At 37.7% G+C, this 20,223-nt stretch overlaps 1 protein-coding gene across 1 annotated transcript in view; it reads right to left on the minus strand.

The window, feature by feature from the left end:
* Positions 1 to 381: 381 nt before the first annotated feature.
* Positions 382 to 20,223, minus strand: part of SOHLH2 (spermatogenesis and oogenesis specific basic helix-loop-helix 2) — a 32,563-nt gene continuing 12,721 nt past the window's right edge. Inside the window, exons 6-10 of the mRNA XM_049778465.1 lie at positions 18,313 to 18,420; positions 4,113 to 4,260; positions 3,885 to 3,973; positions 3,156 to 3,265; positions 382 to 717 (exon numbers count right to left, since the gene is read on the minus strand). Of these exons, the coding sequence (XP_049634422.1) occupies positions 431 to 717; positions 3,156 to 3,265; positions 3,885 to 3,973; positions 4,113 to 4,260; positions 18,313 to 18,420 (742 nt within the window). The 3' untranslated portion in view covers positions 382 to 430. The remainder of the gene's footprint in view (positions 718 to 3,155; positions 3,266 to 3,884; positions 3,974 to 4,112; positions 4,261 to 18,312; positions 18,421 to 20,223) is intronic.

Here is a 20,223-nt window from a genome sequence, read left to right on the forward strand (position 1 = left end):
AACTAAATTCTTAGTAGTTAGAATAATGTTAGAACATGTGGTATTCATCTCATATCTATATTAGAAAATTTAGATTCTGGACAGTCTGGTTGATTTTGAAAGAATAGATTTACATATAAGTTACAACTTCCATCTAGAAGCCAGTTATGGGATGAATTGAGGGTGACAGTGGTTTAAGGGGATATGAAATCATAGAAGCAGAGATGCTAAGCCAAAGAAGAGCCCTATAGAAAATCAGGTTTTCTATCTGTTCACTGAAGGTCAACCCAGATGATTCATAACCAGATACACTAACTCTGGATCTATAGATCCTGCAATAGTGGAAATGACAAATTGGGTGGAACCAGATCCCCGCTTAAGATACTTTCTATTCATAATATCAACAACAAATTACAGATCAGAAATCCATGACAGCTGAAATGAAAGTGTACTATTCAATCCAATACCCCAGAATACTTACCAGACAGTTTGGATGTGTTGTGCATGTCTGGCCCAACACAGAACTGCAATGCTGTGAAAGAAATGTTGAGACTTTGGGCATGGTTGATGGAAAATGAATAGACATGGTCTGATTTGTTACTGCAGCTGCATCGTAGGAAGGGATGATTTTAGAATAGTAACTGACAGAATGAAAGGAATTCAGAGACAGAGCTGGGCTGGGAATTCGATTTTTATCCATATCTTCAACTGCATTCTCTGGAGTGGAGCCATATTGACCTTTAATTAAAAAAATAAAATAAAAAAAGACCTGTCAGTACGTACAAACCTGTAACTGATCTACTAAATGCACTTGAAATAAGTGATCCTCTTCTTCATACCATCATGGCACAAACTTAAACTTATGCTATTGGAAAACAAAGTGGGTTTTTTTTCCCTAGCAATATCCTTTACTGCTATGCATTATGTATATCCATGTTTCTATAAAAGGCAGAGTAGAGGAGAATCAGATCTCTGTGTGTTTGGGAATTTGTGTTTTGCATTATAATCCAAACAGTGATCTTGGTAAGTTATTTAACTTCTGCAGCCTTCACCTTCACTCGATCAACCTTACTGTTAGAGGTGATAAAATTGGAATATCAAACACAAGATTTTAACTATTTTAGTCTTTAAAAACACTACTGCAAAGTGCATTAGAAGCTATACAAGTGCTCATATTCTCACAGAGAAAAGACCAAAAACATGTGGAAAAATATATCTTACTATACACAGAATCACTTTTCCCAGAAAACTAAAAATATTCATGGATAATGACAAAGAAAAATTCTATAAAACATTTGACACACTACTGAAAACAATAAAATAACAGCTTCTTGGTAAAAATTTAAATTATGTATGATAAAATTCAGGAGAGAAACATGGCTGTCTTGTATAATTCTACTACGATAGAGAAGCCACACACATAAAAAGGTTTGAAGACAGCATAGCATGTAAGAAATGAAGTGTCATCTTAGCTGAATTGTTAATAGACTAATATTTCATCTGAAGTGAAATAAAATGAAAATAAAGGTTTAGACTCTATGGCCTACAAAGTATCCTTCAGTCTGAAGAAGCTCTATGATCCCCAGAGATTTGGTCTTCCCAAGAACAATCACTTTCACTATCATTTTAGGTGAAGCAATACCAAAAGAGATGGGCATGAAAAAACCTCAATTCACTTTCATGAAGAATGTTCAAAGTTTCTGAAGAACATAAATGGTGAGAATGAAGAAGTACTGCATTTAAAATAAGTAACATGGGCAGAAAAATATATACTTGTGACCTGATTTTCATCTGATTTCATATGGGTGGACCCAATCATTCCCTAATCTATAGCCACAGATACCTGATGTTATTAACCTGGTTCATGAATTCTTGTTCTCCCAAGTCAAAAGAAAAGTCTCAATTGATGTATTAAAACACCTGAATGCTGCTTTTGTTATGAGACGGCTAAAACCTCTTTTTTGTCTTTTATCCATTTTGTTTCAGACATAATTCTCAGTAACTTTGTATATACCACTCACGACTTCTACAATATAGCTGGTTTCTCTCAAAATATTGCAATAATTGGGGCCGGAGCAGTGGTGTAAGTGGTAAGGCCTCTGCCTTGTGCGCGCTAGTCTAGGACGGACTGCAGTTTGATACCCTGACGTCCTATATGGTTCCCCAAGTCAGGAGCGATTTCTGAGTGCATAGCCAGGAGTAACCCCTGAGCATCACCGGGTGTGGTCCAAACCCCCTCCCAAAAATTGCAGTTATCGGACCTGGCTCTGAGATCTACTAATAGATTTCAAAATCCCCAAGAATATGAACTGCATATCAGTTGTCCCATTTGTCTCCATCTTTGAGGCAAGGGCACTAAAGCTGATGAATAAGAATGACCTCCGGGGGGCCGGGAAGGTGGCGCTAGAGGTAAGGTGTCTGCCTTGCAAGCGTTAGCGTAGGACGGACCGCAGTTCGATCCCCCGGTGTCCCATATGGTCCCCCCAAGCCAGGGGCAATTTCTGAGTGCATAGCCAGGAGTAACCCCTGAGCATCAAACGGGTGTGGCCCAAAAACCAAAAAAAAAAAAAAAAAAAAAAAAGAATGACCTCCGAGTTAACCAGGTAGTCTTGGGAAGGTGCTGGGTTGAGAGTGGAAGTCCTCTAAAAAGTCAGCAGGGAGACAGGGTGACCTATTGTGCAGTATCTCACATGTAGTAGGTTAGGAACACTTTAAAAGCTGCTCAGCAGACCGCACTTTAGAGAATACCAGAAGTCATAGACTATTAGCTCATCCTTTAACTTTGTCTCTTGTAATCTTCTTGTTTCTATAAGGAACATAGCATGACTAGACATTTGCACAAATAAAAATGTTTCACACTGGGAACACATTTGCTTCACAGTGAAGTCATGTGATGAATGTCTCCTTTTATTTCTGGGATTTAAGTATTAGGAACTGAAACCAGGTCATCACGTTTGCAGCATGTGCTACTGAGCAACATCTATCACCCATGGACCTTTCGATAGGTTAATGTGTTATAGTGCATTGCTTTTTACTGTGGTACTAGAAATGCAGTAATTAAGAGGCAAAACAAAACAAAACAAAAACAGAACAAAACAAAAAACAAACAAACAAAAACCCAAAAAACCCTGGAGTGCATCACAGAGAAACAACACAGAATGCTATAGGGAACTCACCTCTTACACCTTCCTCCGAGGGCTCCCTTTGGGACATATTCAAACACTTATTAGCCAGGAATCTGATCTCTCTCATAGGAGAGTAAGTGTTTGTCAACACACTGCTTTCTCTTAAAAAGAAAGAAAAAAAGAAAGATAATATGAAAAATGCTAGATTCAATTACTCTTCTATTATTCAAGCTTTACAAATAAACAGAACTGAAACTGTATTCTTTAAATATATGAATATAAGGTTAAACCAAATTCATGATTATTCTTTGGGATTAAGATCAATATGCTTTTCTATTTTAAGTTTATCTTTGCTTATTTGCTCTTAATAACTGAAGTAAGAAAACACTTTTGTGGCTTGTTACAATTTAACAATTTCCTTAAGAACTCTCAAGTAAAATAAGGCTGGAATGTTGCAGGGTCTATGACCTGCTGTGACAGAAAAATACTAGAATCCACAGTGCCACCAATGGACAACCACAATCAGACATTACCAGGAGTAAAGACCTATTTGAATAGCCTTAGAAATCACAAAAGCAGAAAGACATGATCAGTGAGGCAAGGATCATGGGACCTTAAAACATCACATATTTTATTTCTGAATGAAATGATACACACTGGCAATAAAAAAAACTCAACAATTCTTTTAAAATACCCGAGTTTTCATTATATGGGTATAGAGCCTATCTGCATTTCCAGCATAGGTAAAAGGAAAAGGGAAAACTGACTTGAGGCTCATACCTTTGTGCCATTATCGTGCTTGGGAGGGAGAGCTCGATGGGTACTTGTTTTTTACAAAACTTCATATTGTTCTGAAGTGTTTCTGTAATCTAGAAATAGAAGATCTATTTATAGATTTGTTTTAATCTATGAAAATACACATAAATTTTCAAGATAAAAATCAGGAATAAAATTTGTAGCTTTATAATTTTTGATAAGGATAAAATAAAAAACTCAGGAATTACATACCTGAGCCATGAGGGTTGAAGGGATTTTTTCCCGGATGTATTTCACATACTCAACTGTTGCCTCAAGGATTGAGGCTATATCATTTTTTCTCCCTTTTATATATGGCAACAGAGTACGCAGCTGTTCACAACAATACTTGATACGTTCTCTGAGCAGAAAATTGTAATAAGGACCAATTAGTTTCATTTGGTGCCCTGTATGATTCTTTTTGTGGGTTTTTAATAAAGAAAATTTCCCTCACTACATTATCACCTATTCAGAAAAAGGAGATTCCTCCCCACCCCCCAGCTGCAAGTTAGCAATTCTGGTACCTGAAATCAGCTTCTTGGAATGTCTGCTCAGAATGGCCAAGTACAGTGTTTTGCTGATGACAACACCAGGTTATTGTCCCCAGGCCTAACCCGTGTGTAGGATGCCAGGCTTGGCAGAGAACACAAATTTCGACACTGCTTCAATTGGAAGAGAATTTCTTTCTCTTTGCTTCTCATATATTTTGGAGGCTGGTGCTAAGGAGGTGTGAGGATGCAGTACTAAGATAAGCAGTGCTGGGGATTACCCAGAAAGCTTTGGGAGGGCTTTAGTGAGCCTGTAGGGACTCCTCTAAGCCATAGTCAGGGTCCTCCAGGGAGCACCTGGCATTGTTCATGAGAACAAGTGGTGCTGGGGATTAAACTCAGTTTGACAACAAGCCAGAAATGTGCTAACCCCTGTACTATATCTCTGACCTCTATAAATCAAGTTTTGATTCACACTATAAGTCTAGAAGGCAAAGAGCAGTCAGGATATTCATCATGACCTGGATCCTTTTTCCACCAACTGATGTTCAGTTAGTGTCTTACAATACACAGAATTTACACATAATTGTGTATTCTGAATCAAAGAAGAAACAGAAACTATCTCCTTTGCATGAGGGAGGGAGGAAAAGAAACAAGCCAATATATAAAGAGAACAATGTCCTGTCAACTTTCAAGGAAAACAAAAAACTAAAGTTTTTTTTTTATAATTTTAAAGGAAATGTAAATCTAAATCAATCTAAGTCTTTGGTACCTTAATTTACCCTTGTGCTTCTTTAATAAGCATGACAGAGAACCTGTTTTGTGCTGAACACTACATTGACATACAAATGTGCATGGAGTTTAAAAAAAGTGCATGGAGTTGGAGGAAGAAGGTAGGAATAATACAGCACATAGGATGAATGTCATGCCTGTGGTCATCCTGGGTTTGATCCCCAGTGTCCCTGAGCCCACCTGGAGTGGTCCTTAAGTGTAGATACAGCATTAAGCCCTGAAAACTTTGGGCTGTGGCCCAAATATAAAAGTGCACAGGGATCTCTAAAAATACTAGTTATTATACCTCTCTGGATGTCAGATTGGCAAGAAATACAAAACTGAGGGGCCGGAGTGGTAGCACAGTGGCAAGGCATTTGCCTTGCATGTGGCGACCCAGGACAGACCCAGGTTCAATTCAAGGCACCCCTTATGGTCCCCAGAGCCAGCAGGAGTAATTTCTCAGTGCAGAGCCAGGAGTAACACAGAGAGCTACTGGGTGTGGCCCAAAAAATAAACAAAAACTAAGTATCTGGAGTATACTATATATAGCTCACAATATTACCTCACAGTAGAAATGACCTAGTATGTTGGTTTTTGTTGTTGTTGTCATTTTAACCCCAGAGACACTCCTGGCAGGCTTGGGGGACCATATGAGATTTGGGGTTTGAACCAGGGTGGGGTCTGTCCTGTGTTGGCACGTGCAAGGCAAATGCGTTACTGCTATGCTATTGCTCTGGCCCCTCTAGTATAGGCTTTTATGGAGAAAAATAAAACCTGGATATTTTTTATAAGATAGTAGTATAACTATTATTTTTATCAGTCATTACACCGAACAATTTTTTTTGTTTTGGGGTCTTATCTGGTGGTGCTTACTACTAGCTTTGTGCTCAGGGAATACTATTAGTGGCCTCAGGACCACATGGAGTTCCAGGGACCAAACCCAGGTTGGCCGCATGTAAGACACTCACCCTACCTGTTGTACTATAGCTCTAGCATGCAAATATAAATTAAAAAAACTTTAAAGCAAAAACATCAATAATTATTCTAATAGTTGAGCTAGAAATTACTATTTTCACTGTTTCCTATATTTTTAAATTATTTCTTGTTAGTTTTTTATATATAGTGAAACAAATACACAAAGTTTCATTTCATCTTTAGGGTATAATCCATAATTACATTTTGTGAGCAGAATTTTATTATAGCCTTATATACTACCTATACTTATACCTATCAATGTTAATACATAGCATGAGAAAATAAATATAAATGCATTTGACAAAGGGCTAATGTATAAAATATATAATGAAGTGCTAAAATTCTATAAATCAAAAAAGCCCAGTAAAATGACAAATAAAAAGTGAATACTTAATCAGAAATATAATAATTTAAAAATAAGACAACACTGGGGCCAGAGTGATGGTACTGTGGGTAGGGCATTTGCGATGCATGCAACTGACCTAGGTTAGATCATCAGCATCCCATAAGGTCCCCTGAGCACTACCAGGAGTAATTCCTGAGTGCAGAACTGGGAGTAATCCCTGAACATAGCCTGGTGTTACCCAATTGTAGGTGTCTTTCCGGGCCGAAGTTATGGATAAGACAGACTCTGCTGGGCACCTTAAGCTCGGCAGACATTTTGGGGCTTCCCCCAGCTTGTTTCAACCTGGGAACTTTGATCTTCTCTGGCATTCATCCTCTGACGGCTTGCCTCGGATAAGGTGAGTCGTTGCAGATAAAGCTGACTGCTGGGCCCCTTAGGCTTGGTAGACATTTTGGGGCTTCCCCCAGCTTGCTTCAACCTGGGAACTTTGATCTTCTCCGGTTCCTCGGTTGAGGTGTGTCTTTCCGGGCCGGAGTTGTGGATAAGACAGACTCTGCTGGGCCCCTTAAGCTCGGCAGATATTTAGGGGCTTCCCCCGGCTTGCTTCAACCTGGGAACTTTGATCTTCTCTGGCATTCATCCCCTGATGGCTTGCCTCAGCTGAGGTGAGTCTTTCTGGGCCTGAGTTGTGGATAAAGCTGACTGCTGGGCCCCTTAGGCTCAGCAGACATTTTGGGGCTTCCCCCAGCTTGCTTCAACCTGGGAACTTTGATCTTCTCTGGCATTAATCCCCTGAGGGTGTGCCTCGGCTGAGGTATGTCTTTCTGGGCCAGAGTTGCGGATAGAGCTGACGCTGCTGGCCCCCGCGCCGCGCACTCCACCTAGCCAATGAATACCACCACAACATGTAGAAAAACCCACAGTATAAGCGTGACAATGGGGAAACTACACAGACCAACATCAGCCATAGAGAATGAGATGGAAACTCTGATGACACAACAATTACCAGCCACCTAAGCAGTCTTTCAGAAATGGAGTTTAGAGAAGAAATATGGAGGATGCTCACAGAACTCAAAGAAAGTAGAGATCAGAATCAAGAGAATATGAGATAGAAATCAGAAAACTCCAAACTGAAACATCAGGTCAAATAACAGGTCTGAAAAACTCAGTAGACGAACTGAAGAACATAATGGATGAGCTTTCCAACAGGGTAAAAGCAGCTGAGGATAGAATTAGTGCGCTGGAAGATGCGATGCATAACAACTTTACACAGCAGAAGAGATTGGAAAAAAACCTTAAATCAAATGATCAGACAATGGAAAAATTACTCAAAGAATATGAGCAGATGAAAATAGAAGTCTTTGATAAGCTCAGAAACAACTTTAGAATCATTGGAGTCCCAGAGACCCAAGAAGAAAATCTCCAGGAAGAATCAACAGTCAAGAACATCATCACAAGAGAAACTACCAGAGCTAAAGAAAACATGTGACCAAATCCTGCATGCCCGAAGAGTACCAGCTAAAAAAGACCCCAGGATAAACACCCCAAGACACATCCTAGTCACAATGATGAATCCCACAGATAAAGATATAATATTGCAAGCAGCAAGATCAATAAGGGAAATTACATTCCAGGGAGCATCCTTGAAATTTACAGCAGACTTGTCACCAGAAACACTCAAGGCCAGAAAGCAGTGGTGGGATATAGTGACAAAACCCAATGAAATAAATGTTTCACCAAGAATACTGCACCCAGCAAAACTCACTTTCAGGTTTGAAGGAAGTATACATGGCTTCACAGATAAACAACAGCTCAAAAACTTTATAGACTCAAAACCAGCCTTAAAAGAAAAACTGAAAGATCTATTTTAAAGACAAGGCAGAACAAAAAATACACTAAACTTCTACACAAAGATTGCAATAAACTCCTTGACAGTTATTTCTCTCAATGTCAATGGACTAAATGTACCCATTAACAGGCACAGAGTGGCAAAATAGATCAAAAAACTGAAGCCAACCTTCTGCTACCTACAAGAAACACACCTGAATAGTCAGAATAAACATAGACTCAAAATCAAAGACTGGAGAAAAATCATTCAAGCAAACAACACCCTTAAAAAAGCGGGGGTGGCCATACTAATATCAGATGACACAAACTTTATACACTGAAAAGTTGTAAGGAACAAAGATGGATATTATGTACTAATCAAGAGATATGCACAGCAGAAAGAAATCACTCTTCTAAACATATACACATCCAATGAGGGTCCAGCAAAGTATTTAATACAATTGTTGACAAATCTGAAAAAGGATACCAATAATAACACAATAATTGTGGGAGACCTCAACACAGGCTTGTCAACACTTGATAAGTCAACCAAATTGAAATCCAACAAAAATATACTAGACCTGAAAAGAGAAATGGAAGAAAGAGGCCTAGTAGATATATATAGGACACTCGATCCTCAGAAACCTGGATACACATTCTTTTCCAACACACACGGGTCATTCTCCAGGATATACCACATGCTGGCACATAAAACATACCTCCATAAAATCAAGAAGATAGAAATTTTGCAGGCTACCTTTGCTGACCACAAGGCTCTGAAGTTAGATGTGAACTACAAAGGGACACAGAAGAAAAAATTTAATACCTGGAAATTAAACAGTCTACTACTGAACAAACAGTGGGTCCAAGATGAAATCAAAGAAGAAATAAAAAATTTCCTGGAAACAAACGACAATGAAAACACAAACTATCAGAACCTATGGGATACAGCAAAAGCGGTCCTGAGAGGAAAATTTATAGCTTTGCAAGCACACATCAGGAAGGAAGAAGGAGCATACATGAATAGCTTAATGACGCAGCTTATAGAATTAGAAAATGATCAACAAAAGAAACTAAAAATAGGGAGACAGAAGGAAATAACAAAGCTGAGAGCAGAAATCAATGAAATGGAAACACAAAAAACAATCCAAAAGATCAACAAAAGCAGAAGTTGGTTCTTTAAAAAAAAAAAACCACAAGATTGATAGACCATTGGCAAAACTCACAAAGCAAAAGAGAGAGAGAAACTTGATAACGCGTATTAGAAATGAAAAGGGGGAGATCACTACAGATACTGCAGAGATTCAAAGGGTATTCAGAGATTACTTTGCGAAACTCTACGCCACTAAATATAAGAACCTGGACGAAATGTATAAATTTTTGAACTCATATAACCTTCCACGGTTGAATAAAGAAGATGTAGCATATTAAACACCCCCATCACCATTGAGAAAATTAAAACTGTAATAAAAAAATTTGCCCAAAAACAAAAGCCTAGGCCCTGATGGATTCACGAATGAATTCTTTCAAACCTTTCAAGAGGAACTACTACCAATCTTGGCCAGGCTCTTTTATGAAATCAAAAAAACAGGAACACTTCCAAGTAGCTTTTATGAAGCCAACATCACCTTAATACCAAAACCAGATAGAGATGCTGCCAAAAAAAGAAAATTACAGACCAATATCCCTGATGAAAATAGATGCAATGATCCGCAACAAAATCCTGGCAAACAGGATCCAGTGCCTCATCAAGAAGATCATTCACTTTGATCAAGTAGGTTTCATCCCAGGAATGCAAGGATGGTTTAACATCCATAAATCTATCAACATAATACACAACATAAACAATAAGAAAAATAAAAATCACATGGTCATATCAATAGACGCAGAGAAAGCATTTGATAAGGTTCAACACCCATTCTTAATGAAAACTCTCAGCAAGATAGGAATAAAAGGAACCTTTCTTAATATAGTTAAGGCCATCTACCAGAAGCCAGTGGCAAATATTATCCTCAATGGAGAAAAACTAAAAGCCTTCCTTCTAAATTCTGAGATAAGGCTGTCCTCTCTCAGCACTCCTATTCAACATAGTACTGAAAGTACTTGCTATAGAGATTAGGCAAGAAAAAGATATCAAGGGAATCCAGATAGGAAAGTAAGTCAAGCTCTCACTGTTTGCAGATGACATGATACTCTACTTAGAAAACTCTAAACACTCTACCAAAAAGCTTCTAGAAATAATAAATTCATATAGCAAAGTGGCAGGCTACAAAATTAACATAAAAAATCAATGGCCTTTTTATACTCTAATAATGATAGGGAAGAAATGGACATTAAGAGAACAATCCCATTCACATTAGTGCCACACAAACTCAAATATCTTGGAGTCAACCTGACTAAACATGTGAAGGATCTATACAAAGAAAACTATAAAACACTGCTCCAAGAAATAAGAGAGGAAAGACATTTTTAACAGTATCTCAGAGACAAGGAGATGAGGGCTGGTAGTTGCTGCTCATGACATGAAGCTCATCACAGAGTGATGAGTGCAGTTGGAGAGATGACTACACTGAAAACTATCATAACAATGTGAATGTATGAGGGAAGTAGAAAGCCTATCTCGAGTACAGGTGTGGGGGGGGTGGAGAGGAGGGAGATCTGGGAAATTGGTGGTTGGAATTTTGCACTGGTGAAGGGGGGTATTCTTTACATGAGTGTAATCATACAACTATAATCATATTTGCAATCACAGTGTTTAAATAAAGATAATTATAAAAAACTAATCGTATTTTTATAGTTTCATTATATGGTAATTTTGTAGCATTACACTGTATGTTAATTATATTAAGATTTATTGTAAAACAAAAAAAGCAGCAAAGAAGTACTTAGGGAGATTTTTGAAGATTATTGATGTAGGCTCAAAGAAGTAAGATAGCAAAAATTATATATGTTCCTTTAACTTGTTGTGTGTGTGTGTGTGTGTGTGTGTGTGTTTAGAAACAGAAATAAACAAGAGATCAAAGAATGAGTTCTGTCATCAGAGACATAGCTAGTTAATGACCCAATCCAAATCCAAATGACTTGGGAACAGAACCAATACAAATAAGTTTGAAGAAGGAAGAATATGGGTCCATTCTTTCCAGTAGTAATTCTGAGAAGCTGGAAGCTAACTAAATTAATCGGTCCTGATCTAATCCATCTAATTCATCTCAAGCAAAAAAGAAATCCTAGAGAAAAGTCTCTTGACAAGACAGAATTTAAGATCCCTTCAGGATTTCCTTTTCTAACTTCCATGAATGGCTAAGACCTGATCAGTTTTCAAAAACACTTTATATTTGTGAGGAATTGAAAAACTCACTTTTCCAAATTTCAAGTGAGTAAAATTACTAAACCATCAACAATGTGATTCATGGACACACAAACAGAAAAATGGCATGATGGAAAAGTATAAAACTAGAAAGATACCCCTGCTGACTCATGCTGCGCATCCCTCCTTACCAATTCTTCCTAACATGGACTGTTACTTGAAAACGGACTTAGCTCTAAAAGTACCCCCAAGGCAAGAACTCTTCCTAGACCTTCCTGCCGAGATTTTCTTACCAATCTGAAGAAGGTCAGGGTGCGTGACAAAAAGGCACTTGGGAACCCACACACCACAAGAAAATCCCAAAAGACAATGGGGAAACCTATACTTCCTTCATAAGTATAAGACCTGTACCTGTACAGTACCTCTTTACCTGCTTTTTCCCCAATTGTAAGATAGTCTATTGCATCATTCTGTTCCTTTAAATACCTTGTTATTTCATTGTTTTTAATCTTTGTTTTTTTATATATTTATGTGAGTACATATAGTTTTATTTCTATTTTTTATATTTTTTGGGGGTGTGACATATTTCTGTTTTCTTCTCTTTCCACCCCAAAATACACTGGTAATATAATGTAGCACCATTTCTCTCTGCAAAGACACACTAAAAAACGGGGAAATCTTAAGTATAAAAACAAGCTCTTATCTACTAGGGATAAGAACTCATTCTTGATTATAATACAGGGGCATCTCCCACCTTGAAAATATGTCACATGGACCCAACTTAGACCCCAGGTGATTAGACATCATCTGTCCAGCCTTAAACCCTGGATCCCAGACATAGAAATGATACAGTTCTTCACAACAGCTACAGGAAACAAATCCCATCTGGGACATCCTTAACACTGCTGGGACACCATCAAGTGCCAGCTCTAATATGATATCCTGACAATGAGAAAAATGGGAACAACTTGACCTAAGAGCAGGTTATCCTACCCCACCAGCTAACGATAAGACAAAATCAGAAGACTTGTCACCCTTTGGTCTGTCCAAAAGCCAAGATAGCAATCTACAGATGACTGGCTGACAGAACCATGACCATAATGTATGCATCCTGGGGCCAATAAAAAAGCCCTAGCTTAGAGTTTGAGCAATGGTCTGCACAACAACCATTATCTCTCCAGTTCCAAAGGTCTGTCTGAGACAATTCCAATGAAATGGGTCTTCTGGAAATACCCTAGGATCAACGCAAAGACCAAGACCACCAACCACAGAAGACGAATTAAAATGACACTGAGGGAGCAGAACTTCTAGAACCACAAAGAAAGACTTCATCATAAGTTCCACCCCTTGACCTGTGTAGATACTGAGATCTTTAAATACAGAGGTCTGACTTTATCACCCAGGACGGAGCAGAAGTCTTCCAAACAGCACAAAAGCACCAAGGGGAGAGTAAATGAACCTGTATGGAGTCTATAGTTAATCCCATGACAATATACTCCAAGGGGGGAGAAACTCTATCTCTTAGGCCAAGGGAATTCCTTTTCGAATGACTCTAATATTTACTGTGCCTGTACAGGAGGGGGAAAAAAAAGCACAAAATAATTTTTTCTTTATCTATCTAGTTTTTGTCAATTTCTTGGTTTTGGTGTGGTTATTGAAGCTGTTGTCTCCATTTATATTCATTTATTTTCTTCCTTTCTTTTCTTTCTTATGTGCTCTGCCATGTTTTTTATCTCAAGATCATGGCTTTTATATGGTGCTTACCTTTACTGTTGGAGTGCTCACTGGATATATTTTTTTGTACTGTTGGGGTGATTCACCTTTTTCCCCTTCGTCTCTCAAACCGATGATGAGAGCCTCTAGAAGGACTCTGCCCATTTTTGGCATATTTGATTTTTACCCCAGTTTATTACTTTTCTCTTCTTCAAACAAAACCATGTAACTTTATCTATCTAGTCCCGCCTCCCAGTTACAGGAGGAACTAAGGGAGCTACCAAGAGCAAACAGGTGTAATTAGCAAGTTAGGCACAGAGGAGAGCAAATATTCTTGCAGCCCCGGGGATGAGGAAGGAAGATATGGGAGGTAGAATGGGAACGGAGGGGTGGGGAGAACAATTCAGTGATGGGAATCCCCGATACTAAGTTAACGTGTGCCTAAAATATTATTGTCAACAATATGTAAGCCACTATTATCAAAATAAAAATTATATTATTTAATAAAAAACTAGAAAGATAAATAATTTATGTAATTAAAAGATGATTAATGAATTGGAATTCACATCTTTGTGAGCAGAATCTCATTATAGTCTTATATAATATGGACTTTAATGCTTAAAGATGAGCATTATATAGTTAATTTTATTAATCTGTTCTGGTAAACAGAGTTCTTTTTCTTTTTCTTTTTCTTTTTTCTTTCTTTTTTTTGGGCCACACCCGATGATGCTCAGAATCGCTCCTGGCTTGGGGGACCATATGGGACACAGGGGAATCGAACAGCAGTCCGTCCAAGGCTAGCGCACGCAAGGCAGATGCCTTACTTCTTGTGCCACTGTTCCAGCCCCTGGTAAAGAGAGTTCTTAAAAATAAATTATCAAATAAAAATATTAAAGCCAGGGGCTGGAGCATTAGCACAGTGGTAGCGTGTTTGCCTTGCAAGAGGCCGATCCAGGACAGAGCTGGTTCAATCCCCAGCATTGGTCCCTATAGGCAGGAACGATTTCTGAGCGCATAGTCAGGAGTAACCCCTGAGTGTCACTGGATATGGCCCAATAACCAAAAAAAAAAGAAAAAACTATTTTTTTCTTAATATTGCAATTATCATGCTAGTCTATTCTGTCTTCAAACATAAGAAAACAGACAGAACTGTTTTATAGTAGGTGATAGGAGGAGAAAAAAGAAAAATTACACAATAGGCTGAAGCATACTTTGAATGCTTGAGGCCTGAGTTTGATACCCAGATGATCCTATGCTACATCCCGCATGTTAACAAATCCTGAGATCTAGGAAGGCACCAAGTTTATAAAGGCCCTAACTGCCAAGGGAGGGTTTTTTTTTTTTAAAGCTGTCTGCTATTACAGGAACAATTTCAAAGCAGTCTGTACTCGCAGAGATGACGTTTGAAAAAGTAGCACCTGTAAGAAAAGATGCTTGAAAAATAGCCTGTACTCAGAGGCATTAGGGCCCTGAAAATACCTTGGTTGTCTGTTCATGAGGCATTTGGGAAACAAAGGGATGTAGCATAAATATTAGTAGAGTCATACCTTCAGTTGACATTGTAAGATTACTCATATTTAATATTTACATGGATTCGAATATTCTTTATCTAATAACTATTACTTTTCTTAGAGCCTCTCTAAAATTACTCAGATATATAAACATACCTTATAAGAAACATCTGCATAGATTCTAGTATTTTTATTTAGTCTTACAGAATAATTACTCACCCTCAAATCTAATTTTGCTCTTAATCTACGTGCAGCCATAGTAAGAGTTAACATTTCAGACCCCAGTTTAGTATGCATAAAACCAAAACAATTCTCAACTGATCTTTCTACTGAAAAACTACTGATAACAAGAAGCATCCTCAAAAGTGAAACTATCTTGTGTCACAAATATGCTTTTGAACAATTTACCCCATGCCTCTTTTGGAAAATTAGCCTATGATCTGTCAAGAAATTTAGCATAAGCATTCTACCCAGTGCCTTGAATAAACGAAACAGAGCTTGAACTCAACTTGACTCCTTGGTTTCTGTAACCCATTAGCTGACCCTGACACACACCTTTCAAGGAACCCCAGAAGATTTTTTGTGTCAAGACCAACTGGTCTGTGACAATCCCCTGCTCACCATCAGAAAGGACTGACTCACTAGCTCAGTAAAGAGTAGAATTTGAGCACTGCAGTTTGGTCAAAACTATCCCTTCAAATAAACTATTCCTATGCGAAGGGGAAGGGATGCAACTCAGTGATAGAGTACTTGTTTTACATATATGAGATACATGATCATATACTATGTCTGTCATCACCAAAAAATACCAATAAAAATTTCAATTCAAACAAAAAATAATTCCAAACTGTGTGTATTTAGCTTAACAAGAATAATCAGAAAAATTAAGAGGGAAAAAATTAAAAAGTATAATTAAAGTGGCCAAAGAGATAGGTCAGGTACAACTTGCAGGTGGTCCACCAAGTGTTTGACTTCTGGCACCACTTGGTCCCTGAGCACCACTATAAATAGTTCTAGAGGATCTGGTATTGTGTGGCCTAAGCAACACCACATACAGAAACAAAAAATTGGCAAGAAAGACCCCCAGACCTTCTGCATATTACATTGTTGGAAGCCCCAAAAAGAAAAAATATTTTTCATGAAAAGCTATGAAGTAAAAAGCGATTCTGATTATACCTTTATTTTTTAAAATTATTTCTAGTTATTTACGTATTGCCACAAGATAGACCCTCATCCAAAGTGTCTTTTAGTCTATAAGTGGCCCTCTGATTTTACCTTTCTTATTTTGCATCTTTTTTGTTTTTGTTTTGGCTGTGTGCTCAGAAATCACTCCTGGCTTGGGGGACCAAATGGGATACTGGGGATCGAACCCAGACCCGTCCTGGGCAGCCACATACAAGGCAAGTGCCCTACTGCTGTACTACCACTCTAGCCCCTGATTTTACTTTTTAATCAGCTGTTACAATAGCAAAATTAAAATATAGAACTTTATGGTACCAATAAAGGAGTGCCAGCATTAGATCTGGGCATAACAAATAATGAAAGAAAGGTACTATCACTTCCAGTATCATTTTTTGGTAACTGTTACTAATATCACTGACTTGACCATCAAATAAATTACTGAGAATATAATCTTATAGGACATAAACTATATGTGAGCTTTAGAAATATTCATTGTACTCAGTATTTCTCTTTCACTAAAGATGAATAAAATCTATGCCAGTAGGCCCCACAATTTCTCTTTAATAAAACATATGAATGGAGGTACCATTTTCTTCCTACTAATCTTCAGAAGATAATGGAGATTATTTAGCAGACTGTTCAACTTCTTCCCTTTAGTGAGTTCCCATCAAAGGGTTCAACTTTTTAAATACATTTGGTTTCTGTTCTTCTCCATGTTTGTGGAAATGATATTCTTCCATCTAGTTCTAATTCCACAGCTTCTGCCTCCTTAGGAATTGCTACATCTGTCACCAACCCTGTCAACAGCTGTAGGGGATCAACTTTCTTTGAAATTCATCTCACTGATAGGTGGGGTCTATGAACACTCTCCCATTAGATCTTATGAGTCTCTTACCGCTCTGACCAGTAACATATGGTTAAAGTGGCTTTTGGCCAGATTTTCATCCTAGGATTTAGGAGAGTGTGAGCTTCCTTTCATATTTCATAGAGCCTTATTTCAAGAAGCTCTGAGCTGTCAGGTTAAAAAAAAAGTACAAGTATAGATATGGAGAGTATTATGTTGAGTGAAGTGAGTCAGAGGGATAGACACAGAATGACTGTACTCATTTAAGGGATAAAAATAGAGAGAATATGGAAATACTATCCAGAGACAATAGAGACAAGGACCAAGAGGACAAGTCTATGGTAGCAAGCTTCCCACAAATACAAGAGCATAGTTAGGGCAGAGAAGACACTACTAATATGACAATGATAGTTGAAATAATAACTTACAAGAATTAGGTGCAGAAAGGAGATAAAGTGATAAGCATGTAACCCCTCAGTAGCAATATTGCAAACCACAGTGTCTGAAAGGGGGGGGGTGGGGGGAGGGAAGGAGAGACAGAGATATGATATATATATTTATATATATACAGAGAGAGAGAGAGAGAGAGAGAAGACATTTTTTAGGGGATGCACATTCAGCAGTGCTAAGGACTTAATCCTGTCTCTATGCTCAGGGATCACTCCTGTCAGGGTTCAAAAAACCATATGCAGTACCATGGATCAAATCCAGGTCAGCCCCATACAAGGCAAGTGCCCTGCCCAGTGTACTATCCCTCTGGGCTCTGTTTTCTTATATTATGTGCCTTTTGTACATGTTCATCTTTCCATATTAATTATGGTTCCCTGACTTCTAAATCAAATTGTGCCATTTTGTTTAAAGTACAACTTAAATATCCAATGAAATTTCTAGATAAAAGCTCATGTTCTCTCAGTATCTTGCTCTCTTTTTTTTTGTTTGTTTGGTTTTTGGGCCGAATCCAGTGATGCTCAGGGATTACTCCTGGCTATGTGCTCAGAAATCACTCCAGCTTGGGAGACCATATGGGATGCCGGGGTTTGAACCAAGGTCTATCCTGGGTCAGGCATGTGCAAGGCAAATGGCCTACCACTGTGCTATCGCTCCAGTCCCATATATTTTCAGTATCTCTTAAAATTTCCTACTGGTAGTTACTGAGTATTCATCTGCATGATGAAATTAATCAAAATGCAATTTTCTATTTAAAAGCCTACTTATAAAGAGTTTAGTTACTAGGATAAGACTTTTAAAGCAAGAGTTTCTTATCTCAGATTTCCTTCTCATTCCAGCACATCATATAGTTATTTATTAAATAAGTCAATGACATAAATTTAACTGCCAGATTTCTAATTTTACATAGACTTTTAACAATGTTGCAAAACAACGATATTCATAAAAGTAATATCTTCCTGAAAAATAATGCTAGAAAGAGCTTGTTTCAAAATTCACCTTCTTAGCTTTTCCTTGCTTGAATGAAGAGAAATCTTTTTGTTTTTCTTAAAATCTGACAATGGAGTCTCTATTTCAAACTGAGTGTCAGTTTTTAGAGGTTCAGAACTAGAAACAAGAGAAAATCATATCATGAAGAAAAAAATCTTTAGGCAATATTAAGCAATAAGTATATATATACTAATCAAACTTTCTCAGTCTCTTGCTTCATCCAAAGGATTATTAAACATCAAATGTCAATTCATGTTACCTTATGTTTTTGAAGGAGCATATTTTTTTTTTGTTTTTGAGCCACACCCGGCAGTGCTCAGGGGTTACTCCTGGCTGTCTGCTCAGAAATAGCTCCTGGCAGGCACGGGGGACCATATGGGACACCGGGATTCGAACCAACCACCTTTGGTCCTGGATTGGCTGCTTGCAAGGCAAACACCACTGTGCTATCTCTCCGGGCCCTGAAGGAGCATATTTTATTTCAAATAATTTTATGTTATCATAAATTCTATAACTGAACGAATCCCAAATATACAAATTCAGTTCTTTTATCTGGTATAATTCCAAATCAAAAGATTCTATCTAAAGGTGATTTATAAAAAGTACAAAAAATAAAAAAGGACTAAGTTATACTTAGGTCAATAAAGAGTAGTTCCCCTATATTTAAGACATCTTTTAGCTCCACCATTTTTTAAAATTTCTATTAAGTATTTTGAATAATTTAAATCAACAATATTTTTTTAAGAATCTTATAAAATCATAGTTTTCCTTTAGTCCATAAGATATAATTTGATTTGAAAATTTACTTACACTTACTAGTAGTAAAAATTTATCTCTTTATTGAGAAAGACCAAATTAAGTTTTTCTTAGCATATGGTTAGTTCAATTGTCTATTTTGAATGCCAGTTCTAATACCTGAGTGAAGTCAGTCAAAAGGTCAAATACCAAATAATCTCATTTACCTGTGGTATCTAGAATAACAGAACTAGGGAATACAAGAAAACAAAGTGGGCACACTTAGATTACCCTGACCATAGATGATAAAAATGAGGAGAAGAAAGTTAAAAAAAAACAAAACAGTATGGGAAGATGGGGCTACGAGAGATAAGGGGCCAGGGACCTCAGCACACTGGTGGGGTAGTGGCGTGATATTGCTATATATCTGAACAATAGAACAAACAACACTGAAAGCACGACAATAACCAAACTTAAAAATAACCAAACGACAATAACCAAACTTAAAAATGTGCTTTTAAAGGAAATAGGCTGGGAAGTGAAGGGGAACTTAGATAAAGAAATAGAGTGGCCAGAGTGATAGCACAACAGAAGGGCATTTGCCTTGCATGCTGCTGACCCAGGACAAACCTGGGTTCTATCCCCAGTGTCCCATATGGTCCTCCAAAGCCAGGAGTGATTTCTGAGTGTATAGCCAGGAGTAACCCCTGAGTACCGCCAGGTATGGCCCAAAAAACAAAAGAAAAATTAAAAAAAAAGAAAGTAGCTGACATTGGTAGTAGGATTAGTGTTGGAATGATGTATGCCTGAAATTCAATTATGAGAAACTTTAAATGGTAGTTTCTGTATGGCAAAAAAAAAAAAGGGCTAAAATTAGAAGACAGCTCACTGAATTGAAGAATATTTTGCATTTAAGACATCAGATAAATGTTTGGTATCTAGGATATACAACATATCCACAAAAATTAACTCCATAAACCTAAAAAATAAATCAAAAAATGGGGAGAGGAAATGAACAGATACTTCTCTGAGGAAGACCAACAGATGGCCAACAGATACATGAAAAAAATGCTCATCATCAATTATGATCAGGGAAATCCAAATCAAGACAACAATAACATGTCATCTTACACAAAATAATGGGAACCATCTCTGTTGACAGGGATGTGATGAGAAAGGAACTCT

This window comes from Suncus etruscus, chromosome 8 (assembly GCF_024139225.1).
Source record: "Suncus etruscus isolate mSunEtr1 chromosome 8, mSunEtr1.pri.cur, whole genome shotgun sequence".
NCBI classification, from domain to species: domain Eukaryota; kingdom Metazoa; phylum Chordata; class Mammalia; order Eulipotyphla; family Soricidae; genus Suncus; species Suncus etruscus.